The sequence below is a fragment of the Gallus gallus genome, chromosome 1 (assembly GCF_016699485.2).
Source record: "Gallus gallus isolate bGalGal1 chromosome 1, bGalGal1.mat.broiler.GRCg7b, whole genome shotgun sequence".
Lineage (NCBI taxonomy): Eukaryota > Metazoa > Chordata > Aves > Galliformes > Phasianidae > Gallus > Gallus gallus.
The window spans coordinates 168856501-168881531 of NC_052532.1; the positions used below are offsets into that span (position 1 = coordinate 168856501).

General features: G+C 43.8%; 1 protein-coding gene and 1 long non-coding RNA gene across 11 annotated transcripts in view; one reads left to right on the top strand and one right to left on the bottom strand.

Moving 5' to 3' along the window:
* Positions 1-5621: 5621 nt before the first annotated feature.
* LOC121109405 lies at positions 5622-9116 on the bottom strand. The gene is made up of 3 exons (XR_005847632.2): positions 8532-9116; positions 7587-7673; positions 5622-6911 (listed from the first exon to the last, which is right to left on the bottom strand). It is a non-coding gene; the product is annotated as an uncharacterized LOC121109405 (long non-coding RNA).
* A 12962-nt stretch (positions 9117-22078) lies between these two features.
* FNDC3A (fibronectin type III domain containing 3A) overlaps positions 22079-25031 on the top strand; it is a 114294-nt gene continuing 111341 nt past the window's right edge. For 5 of the 10 annotated variants that reach the window (XM_046941656.1, XM_040699826.2, XM_015275595.4 and 2 more), the window contains exon 1: positions 22361-22430. Coding sequence is in view for 1 of the 10 variants with exons in the window: in XM_046941662.1 (XP_046797618.1) it covers positions 22425-22430 (6 nt within the window). In the remaining 9 variants the exon portion in view is untranslated. Of the gene's footprint in view, positions 22229-22360; positions 22431-22850; positions 24961-25031 lie in introns of those variants that run through there. The other 5 variants (XM_046941661.1, XM_040699830.2, NM_001012826.3 and 2 more) reach the window with 2 other exon arrangements.

Genomic DNA, 25031 nt, shown 5'->3' on the forward strand with positions numbered 1-25031 from the left:
AAGGAAAATGTTTGGATTTGGTCATCAGATTTTCTTGTTTTTCAAGACGATGTTGTGAATGTTATCAGAAAGATGAGTCAGGGAAAGGAGTTTTGTAGTTCTGGAAGCAAGGGTTATTGCCTGTTTTTTTAAAGTACTGTAACCCCAAGGGGCCTCAGGGCAGCCTCTGAACTAGGTTTTGGCTCTACACTCTAACATTATCCTAGAAAAAGACAAATATCCTGAGCCATCTGGTGTCTGTGTCTGTGTTTAATAGACCTTTCTCTCGCCTCAAGCAAAAGGGCTTCATTTGATCAAAAGTGGGTGAATCATAAATATCTGGCTCTAAACTTTAGTGTTTCATAGTAAAAAAGCAAATAAAGAAGCAGTATATCTGAATGCACAGCAATGCTAATTTTGTCTGGTGTACTTTGCTATTTTCAATCTCCACAATAACAGCCATGTGACAGAGCAAAACTTCCTTTCCTTCAAAACAGCCCTCTGGATTTAGAAAAAAAAAAAAAAAAAAAAAAAAAAAAGGAACCAGTTTAATATCAAATGGGAGAAATTACTTCTTAAATGGATATCAGTTTTAAACTGCATGCTTTCAGGCTATTAGAAAAGTGTTTTTCTTGGATTTGAGCTACCATACTCTGTGCAATTATGCTAAAATGGAAATGCCTAGATTTTGAAACCTTAATAACAGGGTAGCTACTGAGATTTTTCAACATCTGCACTGTGTAACCTTCAAATTTGTGTTGCTCTTACACACATAAGCCCCAAATCCTATGCCTCTGCTGCAAAACCACTTGTGCAACTGCAGAAACCCCAATACAAGACAGATGTTGATATAGTGGAGTGAGCCCTGTGGAGCACCGCCGAAGTGCTTGGGGATGGAGCACCAGTTGTGCCCTGGAGGTGCATAGAGGTCCCTTTTAATGTAAGTTATTCTATTATCATACTATTTCCCCCTCTTTGTAGACAGTGCAATACCACCCTGGTAATGCTTTTGGCTTTGTCCCACTTTCGTAAGTGAGGACTTAGAATCATAGAATCATAGAATCGCCAAGGTTGGAAAAGACCCACAGGATCATCCAGTCCAACCATTCACCCTTCACCAATGATTCTCGCTAAACCATGTCCCTCAACACAACATCCAAATGCTCTTTGAACACCACCAGGCTCGGTGACTCCACCACCTCTCTGGGCAGCCCATTCCAGTGCCTGACCACCCTTTCAGAGAAGTAGTATTTCCTAATGTCCAGCCTGAATCTTCCCTGGTGCAGCTTGAAGCCATTCCCTCTAGTCCTATCACTAGTCACCCGAAAGAAGAGGCTGACGCCCAGCTCACTACAACCTCCCTTCAGGTAGTTATAGAGAGCAATAAGGTCTCCCCTGAGCCTCCTCTTCTCCAGACTGAACAACCCCAGCTCCTTCAGCCGCTCCTCATAAGGCCTGTGCTCCAGACCCCTCACCAGATTTGTTGCCCTCCTCTGGACACGCTCCAGGGCCTCGATGTCTTTCTTACAGTGAGGGGCCTAAAACTGGACACAGTACTCGAGGTGCGGCCTCACCACTGCTGAGTACAGGGGGACAATTACTTCCCTGTTCCTGCTGGCCACACTATTTCTGATACAAGCCAGGATGCCATTGGCCTTCTTGGCCACCTGGGCACACTGCTGGCTCATGTTCAGTCTAGCGTCAATCAACACCCCCAGGTCCATTTCCTCTATGCAGTCTTCCAGCCACTCTTCCCCAAGCCTATAGCATTGCCTGGGGTTATTGCAGCCAAAGTGCAGGACCCGGCATTTGGTCCTGTTGAATCCCATCCCATTGGCTTCAGCCCAGCTATCCAACATATCCAGATCCCTTTGTAAGGCCTTGCTACCCTCAGGCAGATCAACACTTCCAGCCAGCTTGGTGTCATCTGCAAACTTACTGAAGGTGCACTCAATACCCTCATCCAGGTCATTAATAAAGATATTAAAGAGGACAGGCCCCAGCACCGACCCCTGGGGAACACCACTCGTGACCGGTCGCCGGCTGGATTTAACTCCATTCACCACCACTCTCTGGGCCCGGCCCTCCAGCCAGTTCCTTACCCAGCCAAGGGTGTATCTGTCCAAGCCACGGTCTGCCAGCTTCTGGAGGAGAATACTGTGGGAGACAGTGTCAAAGGCTTTGCTGAAGTCTAGGTAGATCACATCAACAGCCTTTCCCTCATCCACCAGACGGGTCACTAGATCATAGAAGGAGATCAGGTTGGTCAAACAACTTGTAGCCGTGAGATGCCAGGCAGTGCGACTTTACTTTGCCATGTTTCTAGATATGCTTTGAGACAATGTGCTTTTGTACACCGAGAACTGAAACCTGGGCCTTGTGTTACTAGGCAGGCTCCTCTAAAAGGCCCTGCAGAAACTTGCAAGGGTCAGGAGCTCACCTGCTGGGACAGACCATCCGTAGCCACCACCTCCCCTTCCCACTGCAGAGCTTCATCTTGCACCACCGTCATCTAAGGACAGGTAAATTATTCTTCCTTCTCTTTTCCCTATTTGTAAAATGAACAATTGTCCCTTAAGTCTCTTCTTGTTTTTTCCCTCTCCTCCATTCCCTCACCTATCTTCTTTCTCCTTCTGTGATCGAATCCTTTTTTCTTTCATATAGCTTCCAATTCACTCCATACTCATGGGTCCATCTCCACCATCATTTCCTGGTTGTCTTTCCCCTTCAGATGATTTTTCTTGGCATTAGCTATATGACTAAATAATTGGCTGAGGGTTTGAAACTTTTTCTTCCTGAAGGGAAAAGTGCACAGGGAAAAACCCATCCCTTGCCCCATCCGTTGACGCTGGCTGTGCGACATTATCCTTTTGCTCCTCAAATATTTCCGCATGGGGAGTGAAGTAGCTAAGACATCCCAGAGGTCCCTCCTCTTCAGGAAATTCTGCTGTGTCTCCACTCCAACTCTTTCTACCTACACTGGTCTTGCCAGATGACCTAATAAGATGGTACCCCCATCTGTCTTCTGTTCATTGCAGGGGAGTTGGACCAGATGACCGCTAAGGGTTCCTTCCAACTCAAACAATTCTATGATTCTTTCAGGAGCTGCTGCTCACCGTTTCCCCAGTGGGCACCTTCAAATAACAGCCTGCCCCTAATTTTGAACAGCGTATTCTGATGACCCTTCCATAGACTCCTGAGCAAACCACACAGTCCCTACTCCCTAAAATACAGTAACAGCATCTTGAGGTGAGTTCTCTCTGTCTGGAGAGAAGAAAAACACACAGCTCTCTTTTTCCCTTCAAGACAAGCCAAACATGACAAACTTCTGTGCGCTGAGCTCTGAGGGAGTGTCTCAAGCTGTCCTCTCCATATAAATCACATCTCAAGTGTGTTTTGTAGCCAGTCACTTAAGTATATTTCCAGAAAAGTGCCTCAGAACATGAAAGAAAAGACACCAGAAAACTGCAGCACATTTAAAAGCTGGGCTTTGTTTCCCATCCAAGGTTAATTTTTGGATTCTCTGAAACTACAGATGGATGACAAGAAACATGGAATATTCAGAGAGTGTAATAATCTTGTGTAAACCTCTCACACCCACACACTCTCCCTTTTCTGAGTCTGGGTGAGTCATACAAGTCAATTTCAGGGAAAAATGACTCTGAAAAAGAGCCCCTCAGTGCCAAGCTCCTGGGGACAGACGGAAGGTGCTGCCTTGATCTCATCCTGCTAGGACAACCAAACAGCCCTGGCTGATACAGATGTACAACGAGGGAAAGCAAGCCTCACACAGCAGCCAGTCCCTCTTACTCAGATATATTTGTTTTAACACAGCAGGCAGGGCTTCAGCAGCTTCTGTAGGATTAAAGGGTGACTCAAGTGTAAAGGTTCAGGGAAGCGCAGAGGCCATCTACTGCATGCCTCTTCATACCACTTGTCTTATTCTTTCTGTTCCCACTCTGGCAAGATCTATGAGCAAGTTCCCTTATGGCAAATGCAGATACATATGTCGCTGAATAACTTTGTTAAAATTTGTTTTCATCCAGAAGGAACAAGACATCGGTTTGTACCTGATGACCCACTTAGTTTTAGCAACTACCCAGTGGTTCTACATTAAAATCCCAGGGATAGTAAACAGTTCAGAGAATCATAGAATTGTAGAATCATGAAGATTGGAAAAGACCTCTAAGATCACCTCGTCCAACCACCAGCTCATCCCCACCATGACCACCAACCATGTCCCTCAGTGCCAAATCTACACAGTTTTTGAACAACTCCAGGGACAGTGACACCAACACCTCCCTGAGCAGCCTCATTTCTACACAATGAAGGTATGAGCACAGAAGATTCTGGTACTGAGATCACCAAACTGACCCTGAAAACAACAGGTATGGAGCCAGAAACAGGGCAGATTCACCAGCAACAGAATTTCCAATAAGAAGGTCAAGATCCCTGTAGGTACAACCACACGGCTTTGGGTGCTCTGCTTTTGGGACTCCAGCCTTGTGTTCCCTTGGCAACACCCTGGTCCATATGCACATACCCAGCTAGACAGACCTAAGACAGGGATTACGAACACCATGCACAGCCCAAACTTGCCTTCACATTTATCCAAACCACTTGGCAGGCTCTCCTCCTCTAAGCTGAAAATTCTTGTAAATCCTTTGCGTGACTGCTGATCTTTTTGAAAATTTCAGGATATGTCCAGGTAATAGCTAACAGTAATCAATTACAGAGACCAACATTTAATTGTGCTGTGAGAGATTCAGGGGAAACTAACTGTTAGAGCAGTATATTCATTGAAGTATCTTCAAAGACTGTTTTCTCTAGCAACCACAATGAACTTTGCTGGGTAGAAAAGACAGACTTCTTTTTTCTTTAGCAGGAAAACACAGCTTTCAATTAAGTGAGTATCACTGTCATACAAATTTCGACATGAAAAAGACAAATTGCTTTCCATGTTCATTTCTTCACTGAATTTTCTCTACATGAGTTGGGTAAACTGGAACTGTGGATCTGAACATCTTTTCTCTGTGTGAAACAAAGTGCTGAGAGCATTCCGTCAGGAAGAATGGGATGGGATGGGATGGGATGGGATGGGATGGGATGGGATGGGATGGGATGGGATGGGATGGGATGGGACAGGATGGCATGAGACAGGACAGGACAGGATGAGATGGGATGAGATGGTGTGAGATGCGATGGGATGAGATAGGATAGGACGGAATGGGACGGGATGGGATAGGATGGGATAGGATAGGATAGGATAGGATAGGATAGGATAGGATAGGATGGGATGGGATGGGATGGGATGGGATGGGATGGGATGGGATGGGATGGGGTGGGGTGGGGTGGGGTGGGGTGGATGGGATAGGACAGGATGGCATGAGACGGGACAGGACAGGATGAGATGGGATGAGATGGTGTGAGATGCGATGGGATGAGATAGGGTAGGATGGAATGGGATGGGATGGGACAGGATGGGATGGGATGGGATGAGATGAGATGGGATGGAATGGGATGGAATGAGATGGGATGGGATAGGATAGGATGGGATGGACGGAATGGGATGGGATGAGACAGGACAGGATGGGATAGGATGGGATGAGATGGGATGGGATGGGATGGATGGGATAGGACAGGATGAGATGGGATGAGATGGTGTGAGATGCAATGGGATGAGATAGGATAGGACGGAATGGGATGGGACAGGATAGGATGGGACGGGATGAGATGAGATGGGATAGAATGGGATGGAATGAGATGGGATGGGATGGGATGGGATGGAACAGGATAGAATAGGACAGGATGGGATGAGACAAGACGAGAAGGGATGGGACAGGATGGGATGAGACCGGATGAATGTATGTCTTGCTGCACTTCTCCCTCTGGGCTGAAATACCAATTCCAGTGAATTCAGTATCAGATAATTTGGTGGCACTGAGATGCCAGCTCTGATTTCCCACTCTAAGCTTGATGATTCCTTATCAGCACATCTGTCAGTATTTACTGGCCAGCAGGTTTCACAGGCAAATTCAAAAGAATAAATCCATTATTGTGGCACCATTCCTGTCTTGGCAACTTTCAGGATCTGACTTAGGTGCCTAAATTACACAACCAGCCTTCCAAGGATACCTCAGCAGTCAATGGAAAGGAGAAAGACATTCATGAGTACAATTCAGAGTAAGAAATCAGTACTGGGGCCTGTTTTCCTCCATTAATTGTATAGGAAGAAAAAGTTATTGTCCAAATGTCCATACTTCACAGAGTCACAGTCACATAATGGTTGAGGTAGGAAGTGTTTGATCTCTGGACCTGCTCCAGCACCTGTGCCAGCAAAGACAGGAGTGTGCCAGCGCTTCATCACCAGCACAGCACAGAAGGGCTCCTGGTGTTCAGAGGGAACCTCCTGTGCTCCAGTTTGTGCCCATGGCCTCCAGTCCTGGCACCGGGCAACACTGGTAGAGCCTGGCTCCAGCCTCTTGGCACCATCCCCATCAGGGATTTGTGGACGTTGATGAGATCCCCCTGAGCCTCCTCCTCTCCAGCTGAGCAGCCCCAGCTCTCTCAGCTTCTCCTCATAGGAGAAGTACTCCAGTCTCCTCATCACATCAGCAGTCCTCTATTGGGCTCTTCCCAGTATGTCCTTGCCTCTCTTGTACTATGAGCCTCATAATTGGACCCAGCACCCCAGGCGTGGCCTCACCAGTACTGAGTAGAGGGAAAGGATCATCTCCCTCGACCTGCTGGTAGTGCTTTGCCTAATGCAGCCCAGGATATCTTCTTAGTAGCCAGGGCATGCTGCTGGCTCCTGTTCAACTTGGTGTTCATCGCTGTCCACTCACATTCTGTAACTCTCTTCTCTCTGCTTCCAGTTCCTTATCTGGAACAGAAGCCTCTGCAACAACAGTACAATCCATCTGCTCTGACCACTGGGAATGAAAAATAATTTTGAAGAGGTAAGACTGTTTTGTAGATAAAGCCAGAACTGCTATCAGTATATCGATGCTTCTGTTCACATTTTGAGCATCTTTCCTTCTGACTAGCAAAGCACAATGTCTGAAAAATCCCCAGACCTTTCTCTTTGCAGTAATACAGGACAGTCACTGGGGAGTCTTGACCACGTTCTGTACTATCCATGTGGTGCAGCTGAGCTTAGCTTGCACTCCTGCATTGCTCATAACTTGTCTTTATCTCCCATTTATGCCCAGATGGGACTGCTTTAATTAAATTTTAGATAGAACAAGGAAAAGACAAATTAGAAAAATCAGAGTTTATAGTAAAATTGTGCATGCATTAGCTAGTGGACAATTGTATTTAATTAACCCATTTCTAAATCTTAGGAACACCATCTTGCCTGTTAATTACTATATTTTAGCCAAATGATTCTGTCAAGTGTATTTATCACTATGAGAGCCAGGTCTGTAAAATCAATATGTGGGGAGATTATGAATGGAAGCATAGATTGAAAAGGTGTACAAAAGCATTGAATCTTGATTTTTTGTTTTCTGCTGGGAGAAATTTTCCTCTATAAATGCTATGAAAGAGAAAGAAAAATATCACTGTCCTGTTTTAAAAATTCCAGGGAAGCAACACTACTATTTTACCTGTGATTGTTTCTGTCAGTGAAAAAATTGCTGGAAGGACCGTGTAACTCTATTTGCAGTAGAGCAACTGGAGACTTGCTGTTCTGTCTGTGGAACAGAAAATAGTTCTCTGTTTATAAGATAGCTTTCTATGAAGGTGAAATTTTATTTTACTGATGCGTTTTTAAAAGACAAGAGGAGAAAACAATGATGGCTTGTGTATAAAGTAAGATGGATAAAGTATGGTAGATTTGACTCCTGTTGGGAGTATATCAGAGATTCGAGCAAGAATAAAAGCAAAAAATAACACAAATAATCAGAATTTAGTTCTGAGGGAAAAAAAAAAAGCTTTTTACTGGAAATAAAAAAGGAGAGGAGAGGAGGGGAGGGGAGGGGAGGGGAGGGGAGGGGAGGGGAGGGGAGGGGAGGGGAGGGAAGGGAAGGGAAGGGAAGGGAAGGGAAGGGAAGGGAAGGGAAGGGAAGGGAAGGGAAGGGAAGGGAAGGGAAGGGAAGGGAAGGGAAGGGAAGGGAAGGGAAGGGAAGGGAAGGGAAGGGAAGGGAAGGGAAGGGAAGGGAAGGGAAGGGAAGGGAAGGGAAGGGAAGGGAAGGGAAGGGAAGGGAAGGGAAGGGAAGGGAAGGGAAGGGAAGGGAAGGGAAGGGAAGGGAAGTTAAAATGAGGACATACATTTAAAACACACTCTGTTTCCCAGCAAACATGATGAAAGAAACAAAATTCTAGTTGCAACTTAATTGGCCACAACCGACCATGTCAATACATCAGCGACCACAAGAGAAGTGAACATTTTACTTTTAATTATGTGGTCATCATAAATGGCTTTGATCTTCATTAAATCTCTAGGAGAAGTTACACTTGACAAGTTTGCATAAAAAAGCACTCCACAAACCAGCATTCTTATTTTTCATTACTCCATTACTTCTTATTCTTGATGTAGTTGAACTACTTACAGTTTTATAAGATTGACTAAACACAGGCTAAAGGCTTTCACAAATGCAAATCCTCAAAGATGAAAAGATCATGAAATAGTACGAACATGAAAAAGCACAGGCAGGTGACCTGAAAAACACCATACTTTGAACCAGTGTAATGCATGCAAATGTTTGTGAGCAGTTTAAGCACTAGACCACCTTTACATTTAAGCCTACCTCTGTTGCAAAGCTTAAGGTGAAAGAAAACCAATGAAAGCAGCCTTATTATGATTTCTTGCAAGGTGAACGGCTCTTCCTGGGTAGGATGTTTGGATATTGCACTTGTCATTTCTGGATGCCATACAGAAGTCTCAGAGCTGTGAGTAGGCACTGCAGCTCTGAAAAGTTTTGAGCTATGCCAGGCACCAGGCAGGGATTGACTTCGGGGCAAGGGTATGAGAGAAATTCCCACGTGGAGAACTCCTGACTTTCAAATTTACAGTCAGAATGCAACCCCCCATCCTCTTCTAGACTTTTATCTTCAGTATAGATGAAATGTCCCCAAGAAGTGCCCATTCTTTTCTATTGAATACAGAGGAAATCTAGAGTAGCTGTAGTACATAGAACATATATAGCATTGCTAAAGGCACACCTATCAACTTATATTCATAGCATCACGGAATATCCTGACTTAGAAATATCCTGACTTACATGAGGATCACAGAATTGCAGGGGTTGGAAGGGACTTCAAGAGATCATCGATTCCAATCCCCCTGCTAAAGCAGGTACCCTACAATAGGTCACACAGGTAGGTGTCCAGATGGATCTTGAATATCTCCATAGAAGGAGACTCCACAACCTCCCTGGGCAGCCTGTTCCAGTGCTCCGTCACCCTTATCATAAAGAATCAGATCCCCTCTCAATCTTCTTTTCCCCAGACTCAACAGACCCATGTTATTCAGCCTTTCTTCATACAGGAGATGCTCCAGGCCCTTTACCATCTTTGTGGCCCTTCACTGGACTCCTTCTAGGAGTTCCCTCTCTTTTTTGAACTTAGGAGCCCAGAACTGGACACAGTATTCTACATGTGTATCACTGAGTCCAAATCCTGGCTCCACACAGGACCATCCAGTATCCAGGTCCTATGCCTGAGGCTGTTGTCCAAACACTTCTTGAACTCTGGCAGCTTGAGGCCATGTCCACTGCCCTGGGGAGCCCATTCCATGCCCATCACTCTCTGGTGAAGAGCCTTTTCCTGATATCCAGCTTGAACCTCGGGTCCAGTTCATTATTCAGAGGCACTGCCCACTGTCTGCCAGGCTGGGAGCTGCATTTGTTTTTAGGGATTTTTTTAGGCAGAGAATCTAGAAGAAACACAACTTTTTCAGGAACAGTGGGAGGATAAGTATATGTTTAAAATAGGAACAAATGAGAAAATGAGTCTCGCATGACATGCAAACTGTGAACTCACTCATTCAAGAATGCTGAAAAAAAAATGTCACTTCCCTTCCTATCAATGAAAAGTCTCAAAAGTACTTTGAAATCCCAAATTCAGATATAACAAACACAAAATCACGGAGTTAGCTCATTGACTCAAATGAATTTATCAGAACTTATTTAACTCTTTCGCATTACAATAATTAATCTAAAAACTTAAAAAAAGAACAGAAAGGATCATTTCTATAAGATTTATGTATACTTTCACAGACTTCTAACATGAGATATAATAAGTATTGTCTTTTATAGTTTTTAAAGGGCAAGCGAAGTACAGAGAAAAAATAACAAAGTGTAGAGAAATGTAAAAATACTGTGTACAGCTACATTGCATCATCCCGGAATGTTGTCTGAGGGTGACAGACTGGAGCCATAAATAATATGTTTCAAAATCTTCTGTGGCAAGTGACTTCATTGAGTTTGCAGCCAAGTGAAGAAAATATTACAGCTGAAAGACAGTATAGTGGGGATAGAGATTGTTGCCAAATAGACAGTAAGCTTCTCTGAAATAGATAGATAGATAGATAGATAGATAGATAGATAGACAGACAGACAGACAGACAGACAGACAAGAAATACTTAATATATGAAACCAAAACTTCACAAGTGCTTGCCTACTCCGAAGAAGAATAAGAAGAACACCAGATGCAGGCAGGCTTTGTGGTCACACTGCATGAGCCTACACAGGATCTAATCTTGTACCTGTTGCCCTTTTGACTGTAATTCATCCCATTGCAAACCATCTGACCGCTCTTCTAGAAATCAGCAACTAGGACAAATTCCCTTGAAAGACAGTGAGAAGGCAAGCATTTCTTAGTTGTATTTCATCTTGACAAAATTGCATTCAGGTAGCAAATGTTGGGATGGAAGCAGGCAGCACTCCGTGACAAATGTCATATTAGCACGTGAGCAAAGCAACCAAAAATCTTTAATCATGTCTACGCTCTTCTCAGAAATTACAGATCTCACATAGGCCTATGGAAGTGGCAGTTAGATAAAGGCTGGAAAGACCTGCTCCAGGGGGCTAAAGATTAGCAGCATCTCTAATAACAAATTATATTTCAAGTACTGAGATATTGAGAAGTGAAAATTGCCTCACAATTAATGACCCAGATCAACACTTTTTAGAAAAGTAATACTCTGTGCTGAAGTCTGATGGTTGGACTAGATGGTCTTACTGGTTTTCTTCATCCTTAATGATTCTACGATTCTAAATGACATTGCTTGGAAAAGAGTGGGAACCCAGTGCATACAAACTGGGCAAGCAATTTCTTCTGTTGAGTGTAAAACAAGGTGCATTTATTCAGAAATCCGAGTAACAAGAATAATCAGATAGGGTCCAAAGGAATGGCACAGACCTTCATCAGGGGAAGGTCATGTGGATGCTAGGGAAAGGTTTTTCACTGGAGGGCAGTAGTCATGGAACAGACTGCCCAGGGCAATGGGCAGGGCCCCAAGTTGCTGAAGTTCAAGGAGAATTTGGACAGTGCTGTCAGACATAGGACTTGAACACTGGGTGGTCCTGTGTGGAGCCAGGAGTTGGACTCGACAATCTTTGTGAGTTCCTTCCAGCGTGGGATATTATATGATTCTAGGATTCTGTGAACACAAATATACACACACTTACACATATGAAAGTGTGATATAGTCAGACACTCAGAAAACGATCAACATGACATTAACAGGGATTTTTAGACAAAGTTCAGTATTTAAAGCAATTCCAATGGCAGCACCAAGAAAAAACTAGCTCAAATATTTCATAAAAGACCCATAGACAATGGGCTGATGCCATCCAGCACACAGGGAAAGGACCACAGGGCTCTGCTTCGTTGCTGCCAGAAGAAGGGTCATACGCTGTGGGAAGTCTGAACAGGGTGATGCTATGAATGTCTCCTGTGCTGGAGACTAGGAGGTCTGCACAATGTCATTTGCAACCACTATAAGGCCTCTTGGCATAGTCATGTAAATAAGAACCAGATCCTCTGATTTCAAAATTGGTATTTTTCAAACATAACAAAGACCCTCTGTGGGAATGACTAAGTCTATGATAGCTGTGCTGTGGTAGACACAAGCTATTTTGAGTTATTGACTGCATAAAACCATAGGAATATCTCTATATTTTTAAATAGATGTTACTCTCCAAGTAGCATAATGGTTCAGGAGAGTTTGTTTTAATATTCCACTTGAAAAATAAATTCACTCTCAGAGTGAGATTTAAGTATGGAGAGTACTGAATGAAAAATAAGACTCGTGCGGTTTAACTGTGAGATGAGAGCTACAACTCTGTAATAAATCTACCTAATAAACCAAAAGATAACGTCCCATATCATTTTACCACCCGGAGATACAGCTTTATTGGTGTACCAAAGCCTCTTTCCATGTCACAGACCCCAACTTTCATGATTCAGGCTTCGTGACATGGTTCAAAATATGCATATATCACTGTGAACACCATGATGGCAGATGGAGATCACTTAGATCAAGGAGAAGAGATGTTCCTCTCTGAACAGGAATCTTCACAGTATTCCAGGAAGGGTGCAAAACACAATCTTCATATTTCTTCATCCATTTAAGCAGATCAGAAATTACTATCTGTGAAAGTCTGAACGTACTTAATATTTCACCCCTCAAAAAACTAGCTGAATCAACTTTGACTTGACTGAGGAGATAGTGAGTAAAATGACAGCAGACTTTCTCATACTTTGGAGAATTAATTGTGTTTTTGTGCTTTCTGCACTGATGACAGTTTGATGCTCTATTAATGGGTTATCGGGGGCATTCATCTGCTGCCGTTCCTTCTGACAACACCACATCCACTTTCCATCCTCCCAACTCAGAGCGGACAGGAAGGTGAGTCAGTGAGCGCCATTAACCAGCAGCTGGCTCACTCGCAGTAATTACCACAGCAAAACTGTAGGAGCATTTTACAGCCCTGAAATGCCCTACATATACACTGGTACTAAACTGGGGACCGTTGCTTCCAGTTGGCTTTAGTTACCACGGGTAAACAGAACTTAGCCTGCTGTATTTCAGGGGAAAGAAAACTGTCTCCTCCAAACGCACAGCCCAAATTAAACGATATAGTAGATATGTATCCTGAACAGCAGGGAAATCATTTTCTCTTATTCCTGACATTCCTTTATGAGAAAAAAAAAAAGAAAAAAAAAAAGAAAAGGAAAATAAAATTAGGGCAGCATGGCCTGTGGCACATGAAAAGGGCTGTTAAATTTAGAGCAAAGTAGACCAGCAGATCTCAACCAGTGGTTCATCTAGTCAAACAGTGCCACTGGCACTATTCGGATTGAGCTAAAAATCCTGTAATGGACAATCCTTAACAGTGACTTCCAGGGGAAGCATCTTCCTGACCCGAAATAGGAAGTGGCTGCCTTTCATCCTGGAACACAAAGTTTTATAACCTCCTGCGTGTTAATGTCTATTTGTGGTAGCAGCAGGTTTTCTTATATTATTTGACTCCTCCTAAAACTTTTGCCTGAGTAATGAATTCTGAAAGTCAATGCACTTTTTGGAGAGATGTTTAATCAGTTTTAGGTGTACTGCCATATTAACCTCACTGGGAACTCCCCTGGGCTCACGGCTTCAGAGAACCTAGTGAAAATTTTGCATATATCCACTGTTTCATTCCTTGTCTGTTTCTTCAGGACATCTAACAACCTGACCTTTTTGTCTCTGTCTCATACAGTGCACTTTTGTTGCTTTCTCCAAATCTTTTTTCTGCTGTATTCTTATTTCAGACAGGATCAGAGTTCAATGGAGTGGTTCTATTTATATCACCTTCCAACAGGGTTCTCTAAAATGCTGCTGGATGTGGTCTTTCCATCATCTGACATAAGACTCTTTGGCTGACTGTCTGTAGGCCTCAAAAATATGCCTGGAAAAGTGAAAAAGGTGTAAGTAAGACTGTATTATAGGTTCTTTGTTCAACAGCCCACAAGTCTTGTCTTGTAGGTGTTTGGGGGCTACTCTTGTGGTATATGTAAACCTGTCCCAAGGGAAGCACTGATTAATTCTGCAACCACATGGTACCACAGCATTGTTCACATTAGCCTTTAGCATTCCAAATGTAGCTCCACATCTTTTCGACACACACCGTGCATTAAAATCCCCTGCAGCTTTAAACACCTGATAATGGAATAAAGGTAAACTCTTCAGCTATTGCACATTAAAATTCTCTAGCAGAAATATGGAAATTCTAAAGGAAACATCCTTAATGAAGCTAAAGGCACTGAGTGCAAGACCAAAAATCCCAAGCAGACTGATTTGCAGGAGGTTGTGAGGCTAAACAAGTCTGATTACTACTCATAAAAATCCTTGAAGAAATAAGATGTCATCACCAAAAATACAAACACGCACTGAACAATTAGAACAGAACTTCAGATAGGCAAAATAATCTTTTCCTGTGTGCTGAGACAGATCTGTCTAGACTGCTGTCCTTATCTTGCAGCCAAACTGTTGTCCCTGTGGCAGTCAGCTGCACCTTTCATTCAGCAAACTCTCTTTCCAGACACACAGAAATACCCAGTGGAGGAGCTCTGGAAAAGCCCATGTTCTGTTAGGCAAAAGCTGTTGGAACAGTGTCACCAGATAAAGACCATTTCTTTCGAGCACCTTGGGCTTGAGTGATTAATGAACGTGCCATTGTGCCGGCAGCAAAAAGAAATTAAAGAAAATAATCTGAAGTTGAAAAGTGAAACAAGTGAAAGCCCCAGAGGAGCTGAGTCCCTGCAGATATACAGAAAGCAATAAGAAGAGATTTATATATCGCATCCTTCTGTACCTCCAGTCAGCAAGTGCTAGCAGAAAGAAAGATGTTGTGAGACCTTTCTCTCTGTCACTAGTGGACTCAGGTGGACTTGGTCTCTCCCCACATTCATTTAAAGTCTGAAAATAAAAAAAAAATCATGAAACAGGAGGAAAAAAACATGAGGAGAGCTGCACTGCACAGAAAGTAGAACACAGGAACAGTGTCTAAGCCAAAGGTGCAAAAGAAGATAGCAGAGTGGAAGACGCTGTGAGTGATCTAAGACCAAAGAGCCAATTCTGCAATATCCTGGAGGAAAACAAGAGCAAGACTCAGTCATGTCTTTGATGAGAGGCCACACTGTGACCTGAATCTGAAATGGGAGAAAGAGTATCTCATATCATCTACCAGGAAACTCAACATGATCAATTCACCAGGCATAGCAAATTTTGCATGAAACAAATTGCTCACTCCAGAATGATGTTTGTGCAATATCGAAAATGCAAAACACTGCATGAAGAGGTCGGAAGCAAACTATGTTTTTTTCATTATAAGTCTGATGTTGATGCTCCAGCCTAAGTGTTACTGGTACAAAGAACACAGACTCACACTGAGGCAGGTCTTAAAACTTAAATCATGAATATAAGATGAAAAACAGAGGTGGAGAGGGTTATGTAACAGGAATTATAATGATGAAGTTTCTTATTCTCTCAAGTTGGCAACATGTCCATATTTTAAAGAATGCTCAGAACACTGAAGTACTTTCCGCAGAGAGAAAACACTTTATAAAGAAATCATGTGAAAGGTAATAATCATTTCTCATGGGTTTGATGCCTGTTTTTCAAAAGTTTTAAATCATAGCTTCACCAGGAGAGACTCCTGCTACATCCCAGATTTCCTCTTTTTGAAAAACAGCACAATCTACATCTATACACAAGTATTTTTTGTATATTCCATGGTGAGATACTGGTGGATCTTCTCACCACAGCACTGAGCTGAGGACAGTGGGCCAGGCTGACTACATTGATTTCATCTCCAGACCCTTCTCATTTGAAAGAGACTTTGGAGTAGTGTTCATCTACCCTGGAACAAACATCAAAACATCATGCAGAAGAAATATTATTCTCTCTTTTCACGTTGCAAGCGAAATTTCAAGCTGTTTGATCCCCCTTTACAAAGATAGATCCTTCCAAAACAAAAGAAAATACACATGACTTATCACTTGGAAGGTTGGTCAGCGTACAAGATACCAGCGTGAGCTGTCATCGCTGAACATACTCACTGCTTGGATTCAAAGAGCTCAAGTTGAAAAATCTCAAACAGAAGTTCAGACTATTTATTTTTCTTTCTTTTTGTTCCTTATCTTGTTATTACTTTATAGGGAGCATTTGTCAGTCGTATATTTGCTTGTAAGAACATGAGAAAATAAACAGAAACTACTCACTTCTACAGTCAATAGAATCTCCCGGGCTGAAAAGAGGTATGCACAGTAGCATTCAGAAGGATTTACTATTGTCTCTACTTGAAGTGCCTGGAAAGATTACAGATTACTTTAGAGAAAAGTAAAGAAGAATTAAATAGTTTCCAGTGTTAAAATAGAATCAGCTAGAACTACAAAGATACTTCAAAGAGAACAAAAGGATTTGACTTCATTGACCCATTTTTCCTGGAAAGAATCTAAGACTTTAACAGGCACTTGTGTTTTCTACTCATGTCTCCTATAAATTAATGTTCATCACCACCTATATCAACACACAGAGCAGGACAAAACCCTGGCTGGGGCCACTGATTTCAAGAGGATAGTTTTCCTTACAGACTAACAAAAAATGATTTAATTTATTGCCTATCCTTTGTTAAAAATATCGTGCACAGACAAAACATAAAAACAGATGTAGATGAACACAGACATAGTGGGTCAGATCAAAGCTTGGCATTCTGTCTCCAGTAACGCCCTACTGCAATGCAGTGGGCAACTGCACAGTAGTACCTCTCCCCAGTATCTTCCCAGCCCCTGGCAATCTGTGGCTCTGAGACTCCCGAAGCCAGAGGTGGCGTCTTTGTTTTTAATAGTCCTTCATGGCATAGACATGCATCCTGCCATGTTTCAGACTTTCTGTAACAAACCAATTGACCAGCTAAGCAGTTTAGCTTGCCCAAGAGCTGTGTGTACGTTAGCCAGTACCATTCTTACCAAACGAGCAGAGACCACACAAAAGTAGAATATGTATTCTCCAGGGGCTAAAACAAATTCACTTACAACACGGATGATTAAAAAAAGAGGAAACTACAATTCCAACAACAATAAGCCCAGCTTCTACTGCTTGTAGCACTGAGCTGCCTTAGCTATTTCCTGCCACAGGAACCAATTGCCAGTTGCTTGACACTGTTAACATTTCTGAGACACCTCATCAACCATGACTTGAGCTTTTTCCTGCACATAACTTCACAAAACAAGACTGCTCTTTGTGCTCATCCTGGTTTGTAAATTTTCAATGGTTCCATTATTCTGAAGCTGGTGAAGTGTACTTTATTTCCACCATCGCAGAGTTTGTAGGTGCAAACGGTATTTGTCGAAACACACAGATGATGCTTTCGCACCGTCTGGATACCTCATTTGGAAGAAAAAGTCTTGAAAAAAAAAATATATGAGAGGAACCATCTTTCTCCAAGCCACCACGAAGCAGTTAAATTCTTCCAGAAAACCACAGAGAATGTTGGCGACATGCTATATGTTCAGTCCTCTTGGAAAAAGGAAAAAAAAAAGAAAAAAAAAGGAAAAAGAAAACAGGAAAATCTGAATGAAGAGACTAATTAGTGTCCCATGAGCACACTGAACTCAGGCCGTTATCTTGCCAGACAAGGACTTGAACTGTGAGGCCTTTTATTGAACAAGTTTAAAATGCACCCTTATGTGAAGAAGTTGACGAAAACTCTCTTCAGCTTTGTCTGCAAGCACAACATGAGTCTGGTACTTCAAAGGGCTGGAAAAAAGGAGTCACAGCAAAAACCCCAAACCCTGCAATTCAGAACAAGATAATGGAAATCTTGTGTGCCTCAAAACTCCTGAAGTTAGAAGCAGAGCTGTTTGAATTGGAAAGGTAACCTCCTTGCCACTGAACTAGGTCAAAAAGTCCTAAACACAGTCAATCCATCCTAAATGTTGCCAGGTACCAAAAGAAAGCCAATCTTCCAAACAATTCGTGCTGGACTCTTGGTGGCCCATCTGATGAAATGGAAACTACTGTTTATCCTGACAGGAAATCTACTGGAAAAAAATAAGCTCAGGTACGAAATTCTGAACACTCAAGAAAGAAAAAATCCCTATATACATATGAAGTAGTGTGTTGGACACTTTAAATTTAGCATATGAACTGTGTAAGTCTTCCTGCTTCCAACTAATAGATCCTATGATGCCTGACTTTTAATCATGACCTGAAAAGAAAGGCAACAAAAGTATTCCAATCTCATTCCAAGCAGAAGCATAAATTCAAAATGTGCTTCTGGTGAACGTTTCCATCACAACCATGACTGATTATTCAGCTTCATGTATTACCAGCCAACTGTTAGTTTACTAAGGGATCACTAAAGACAGTTCATAATTATCACAGTATACAAAGGCAAAAAATATATATATATATATATCAGCAGTTTTTAAAAGTTATGAAGCCAATAAATACTGCTTTGTTGGTGTTGACAATCACTGCTTTAGGTATAGATTCAAAACTTTCTGTAATATAAAATGATACCTTCAATTCATGATGGAAAGAAATCATAGTTCAACTAGCGGCTGATTTCAATATGTTTATCCAGAAACAACTAAGACTTCCAAGATACAAAAGAATCAGCTTCAAGACTCCCAAGGTGAATGTCATTATCTGGAACATTTTGTCACTCATATGTGGGTTTTTTTACTTAAGTTTAAAAAGTAATATTACAACAAGTAGTTCTGTGCCGTATATATATGTCTCTGTTTTAATAAAGTGAGATAAATGAACTCAGGATCTAAACTGTGTAGTCGCTCTTTCTCTGCATGTAATCCCTGACTTTATTTTGCTTTTCCAGTTGGCAAATATGCCTATAAGTAATTAAATGCCACAGAATTAGACCACTCTTTCAGTAGGGCTCCAGCTAATGTGTTTTCGGAAGTCTTAATCTTGGCACAATGTTCAAAAAATTTTAAACTAATTAATTCTTTCTCATAGAGTTTGGTTTGTTTTTGCACCTGAACATCTTAAGGAAATGATCTGCCATGCCTGTTCTTGTTGAGCAACGCGCTGTTTTGCAAGTAATCGTGTTAAAATTGGTGGCATCTCTTCCAGAAAAGGAGATGAATCAGTAAGGGAAATAGCATATTCCACCCACCCTCTGAATGAAACAAACAGCAATGTTACCCCAAATCCTTGATACTATGTTAGAGCTGCTCCCATAATGCCAGATCTGAATGGCTGAATTTTCTTGTCTATGACTGGATTAACATTTTCATCCATTTAATCCTCCCATTCATTTTGGTACCATAATTCTAAATATTCAGCTGGCTTAATCCTATCAGAGAATGATTGTCTTCATCATCTTTGTCATGAAAAGCAGGTACAGAAGCCAGAGATTCCTGGATTTGTGTCTTTTTAAGGCACCTGTCCATATTTTGATGAAAATAAAAAACAAGTTAAGGAGACGATAAACATTTTATTATATGCCACTGCTGCATGCGTTTTAATTTTACTAGTTTGTCAAGCTGTGTAAAAACCCAGCTGATCATATCAATTAAATCTCAGGCTCCTTCTTTTTTCCCCATAAACATGTATTTTGCTATTGAAATGAATCATGCCTAGCCTTATACAGTTCTCATCAAACTTTTATTTTGATACATCATTGCAACACTGAAGAGGGATTTTTACAGTTCAACTCATTTCAGACAAATCAGAAGCCAGTAAATAACTCCTGCTGACCAGCAGCCTCTTTGAAAGAGACTTGGACAAATATGAAGACTGTTGTGCAGCTCAGGTGAAGATACAGGATACCTGAAAGGACGTAGAAAAAGCAGTAACTCAATTTTGTTATAATGAAATTTCCTTGCTTATTTTGGTGGAGCTATATTCATGCACTTCTTACCTGTTTTAGGAAAAAAAAAACAACAAAACATTAGCTGTTTTTCTTTAATTGTCTTGTATTACATACATGATACTTGTCTGGAAGAAGATAGCAGAGCTACTGAGCTTATGGTTTTCATAGTCTAGTCCAAACTTCTGTCTTAATGGCCCATGAGATCATGGTAAATGTTCCCAGCAGTGTTTTCCCTTGAAGTTTGGATGATAAACCAGTTTGCTGATAGTAAATTTGGAGTGCAAGCCTACTGGTTACTGTTTGTCAACACTGCTGTGTGTTGAAGTGGTGAACCCTGCAATAGTCATATTATTTTAGCTTCGGAATTTGAGACTTTCCGCTTTCCCTGCAAGGATGGAAGGAAAAGGAAATTTGATTCAAGTGACCCAGATTTTAAAATTAGCATGAGTTGCCCAGTCCTTACCCCAAGCACTGCATTGCTGCTCATTTTTTACGTGTTAATAAAACTGAACGCAAACATGAAATATTTACATAAATTCTTCAGAATTTCCTATAGGTGGTACCTCAGTCTGTCTGAAGAAAGGACGGCTACACAAAGGGGGCACTACCAGCCCAATAATTATACATCTTAAGGGAATAAACTGCAAATCCTCTGAAGGATTTGTCTTCTCTAGTCTCATATACTGGGTTTAGCTACCATCTCAATCTCATAAATGTTTTTCGTGAGTACTTGGATGTCTATCTGATACAAGACAGTAAAGAAATTATGCCTCCATGGCTTCTTCTGGGAAGTTCTACGATGGATGAAAGCAGGGGCATTTGGCCAATCGTCTGCAAGGAGCTGCAATCTGCACATGCAATTTAGACTGGTAAATAATCTCAATTTAATCTTGTTTTGGTTTAGAAAAATCCATTTATTCACATCAGTCCATGAAAAGAGATAAAGAGGTCACTGTATTGCTTTCCCTAGTCCTTATATTACTCAGAATGATTTTCAGGTGACTTTAAATGTTCTTCCAGCAGAAAAATGAAATTTTATAAACAAGCTTTTAAATACCTATGACCTAAAAAAGAAGGAAGCAGACTGTGTCATGCAATGCAAACCTATACGCCACGTGGACCAGTGCTTGGCTAGGGAGAACAGTCCAAAATACTCTCAGCTTTTCCCTCTCACCACCATAAATCTGTACCAACACACACAAAACGTTGCACTGATCACTTAATTTCACCTGCAAGGGATGCAAGGGAGGGTTTTAATCCCAGAGGAAGACAGGAAAACAAGTGATCTCTCAACACATCCAATTGGCAGCGCTCTCAAATGCTGCACAGCTGGACAGCGCACAAAGTAGTCTCCCAATAGATCCAACTGGCAAAGCTCTCCAGTGCTGTGCAACCGGACAGCAGAGCCCACAAGCACTGCGCAGTGGCATTTGTTCAGCCCTGACTCATAGACAGACGAAAGCCACCGGATGAATCACCAGCAGCGCGATGTCCGCAACACCTAACGAGGTGGCTCATCCAAATATTGATCAGGACCCAGCCTCCCCAGCTTTGGAGATCTGACAAACTACATCCTAGGATGCTGCTTCACCGGTGAAATGGTGAGTTCTGGAAGAGGGGCCTACAGCGAGCGAGCAGGATGGCAGACTTCAGTTGGTGCGCCCTTGGGCTATCTCCTGTGTGCCATTAAGCTGTAAAAGTGCTCTGAGCGTAGCTGATATGCAAGAGAAATAGCAACTGATTAACTTAATAACACAGAACTTTAAGGCGAATTAACAAAAGCGCTTTATGGAGCAGCTCATTCTGCTCAGCCCACTGCTGCAGAAGGTCATTAAGCCCAACGCTGTAGGGAAATCATTTCGATCCGCAGTGGTTGAAAGGACAGGCGTTAAGCAAAAGATAATCACAAATTAGCATTCAGGACATCAGCTGGACACTGCAGGTGTTGCGGGAAGACACTTCCTCCTTGCAAAAGCAGCTGGACAAAATGTGTTATTGTCCTTTTTCCCTCACAGGCAGGACGCTGGACACGTTGTGTTTGGGCACAAATACCTGACCGATGAAGGGCAATGCCCACGGCCCCAAACCAAGGCCAGAAGGGGGTCCCATCCCTCACCGCTGCCCCACAGGCCACGCCCCTCAACCAGTTGGCCCCGCCCCTCGGCCAGTTGGCCCCGCCCCTCGGCCAGTTGGCCCCGCCCCTCAGCGTCCGATGGCCCCGCCCCCAATCTGACCCCGCCCCTCCGTCCAGAGCAGCTCTCCGCGCAGGCGCAGTGCGCAGCGGAGCTAACTGCCTCCTCGCGGCCCCTCCCAGCCTTCTACAAAGATGGCGGCCGCGCTCCGGCGGGCGAGGCTGAGGGGAGTGCTGGGGCTGCGGGGCGGAGGCGGCGGCGACAGCGCCAGCGGTGGGGGCCAGTGACAGGTGCGGGAAGGGGAGGGGTGACGCGGCGGCGGGCGAGGCGCAGGTACCTGAGGGGCGGGCAGGGGGTGGGGAACGGCCGGCGCGGCGCCGCCCCTGCCCGAGCTGCGCCATCGGGAACTCCCCCCGCTCCCCGCCCTGCAGCCGCTGCCCGCCGCCGGCGGAGCTCGGACCGTTAGCCGGGGGACGGCGGGGGGCCATGGCGGTGAGTCGGGGGCGGGGAGCACGGAGCGGGTCAAGGCGGCGGCGGCGGCTCCTCGCGTACCCCGGGGCGGGGAGAGCGAGCGGAGCGTGTCTCCTCCGGGAGGGCGGGGAGAAACTTTCCGCCTCGCTCCGGTCGGGGTGGGGGGGTCCCGCTGCTGGGAGGGGGCGGCTGGGAGGGGCCCCGAGCGCCGCTGACGGGCGGCGGGAGAGGGGCGGGCGGCTCCGGCACCGCGCTGTGCCCCGCGCCGGGGCCGGGGGTGCTGCGCCGAGTGAGGGGTGTGCCGCCTCCTCCTCCCCGAAGCGCCGGCGTTACCTCAGCGAGCGCTGCCGGAGCGCCCGCTCGGCTGCTTTCGTGCCTCTCCCCTCTTCCCCGCGTATCGCTCGGGTTTAACCCAAACAGAAACTTTCCGTGGCTTTGCAGGCGGCTGGAAAGTGAAACCAACGAAAAGCAAAAACGAAACTTCCCAGCTGATTTTTATTGCGCGGCGCGAAGCGAATAAGCAGAAGGACGGTGGCACGTAGAGCGGGTGGGAGCGAGCGGTCCACCTTCCGACCGGTTGGTCGTTTGTTTAACCTATCCGAGGCGATTTACGGCCACCCTGAGTGTCGGGGTGCTTCCAGAACGGCTCGAGCCCTGAAATCATCCCTGGGAAACGCTCTTTGTACCGTTTACGTCTGTGTTTGGTCGGATGTATAACTGGCTGTAAATTGCTTAAATCAGCCTGAAGGCTTCAAATCTCAGGCATTGAGGGTCTGCTAGCTTTGGCCTTAGCAGGAGTAGAAGCTCTCCTTTCTGAGCTTCGAGCTTGTTTTGCTATTATGGCAATAGGTAACTTTGTGTTCTGTGCAGCCCGGCTATACAGAAACATCGCTGTAGCCATGATGTGAATCTGCATGCATGGATGTGTGTATATTCCATGCCCCAAAACAGCGTGAATCACAGCAACTCGGCAGCCCTTCACAATCAGCAAGTGCAATCAACAGTATTTTATCCGTAGTCTTAAACAATTGTAAAGTCCAATCGCTTGGTGAGTGTAGAAGTAATGAGCTTTGATGTGAGGAGAAGGCTGTTGTGTGTATGTGGAAGCTCTGCAGAGGTCAGCATTGCAGGTTGGGTAGGGCTCCTCATAGTTGGTGTTCCTACTGAACACATGGCGCAGTGGGAGGGGTGCGGATCAAGTCTGGGAAGATGGCATTGTGGTGTCGATTTGCTCTGTGTATGAAGAGTGCACACAAGTTGTAGAATCATTAAAGTTGGAAAAAAAAACACTCGAGTTGTCTAGTCCAGTCATCAGCTCATCCCCACCATGCCCTCTAACCATGTCCCTCAGTGCCGCATCTACATGTTTATTAAGCTCCTACAGGGATGGTGACTCCATCACCTCCCTGGGCAGTCTGGGAAGTTATTTTGACACGAGGTCTGAATGTGGGACTTGTTTTGGCAAACTGCACCTGAATGGTTTTCTTGCTGACTTTTTCAGGAGGGTGGGGGAATTTACATTCTGAATCACTTACACAAGGGCTGTCAGGCACTGGCTTTGGCTGCTGAAACCTCAGTTGAAAGAGACAGTTCTGACCTCAGAAAGCCTGGGACTCAGCCGTGTGTTCATTTGGTCAGGGTGGGAGCAGTCTGCTTTGAGCAGTCACAGACTCACTATTCCAGGAGCTAACAGTAAATGGAATCAGATGAGTGTCTCAGGGCTTTCAGAGCAGGTGGAGACCTTCTGAGGCTTCCTTCTGTTCTGTGACACAGTGTGTGTGTAAGAGTTCCTTGAAGTTCTGGTCATTACACACAGTGCTGAAGTTATCTGATTTCGTCTTGGTGGCATTTTGACCTTTTTCAAACTGTGAGTTTCCGCTGCTTTGTGAACGTAAAGGCTTTTGATTTTCATAGGTAATAATGTAATGGAACTGCAGAAACTCGAATTATGAATCAGACCAATAACTCATCTGCTTTGGGCTGTGAGTTCCGTGGATCTTGGGATGCTTTTGTTTGTGATTCTTTGCCTTGTGGCCATTTAATTTAGCTTGAATTTGGATCTACGTCAGTGTTAGGATGATGATTGTTCTGGCTCAAGATACCTAATGGAGATCCTTCCTAATTGTTATTGCAACTTTAACTACTTAACTGAACGTGCTACTGCAGCTTTCTGTCATAGCACTTACTGGGAAGCCAAAGCCTTCAAGCCTGACTGCAGGAAAGGTACCATTTTTCAGCATGGTCAATACTTTTCCCTAAGTGGTTATACCTTCTCAGTGCTTTTATGCATCTCGCTATTTTAACTTGCTGGCAGGTAATTTCTGAAATAGCTTGTGCCAGATATTAGAAAAGACAGCTTTTATGAAGCTGCAGGCCTGCTTCCTAGACAGTATTGTTGTCTGCAGCCATCGGTGTGCATTGTCCCTGCCTTGTGGAACCTGAGGAATTGGAGTCTGCCCTCCAGCATCCAGCAGCTCTGGACCTTTTTTTTGACCTCCAGCTTCCAACTGTGAAGGGATTTCTTGTTCAATCTCTGCTAAAGTGTCTACAGGTAACATGTCGTGTTTCTTTGGAGCGTTTCTGTGATCTGAAATATGAACTGGATTCTCTTGGTTATATCTG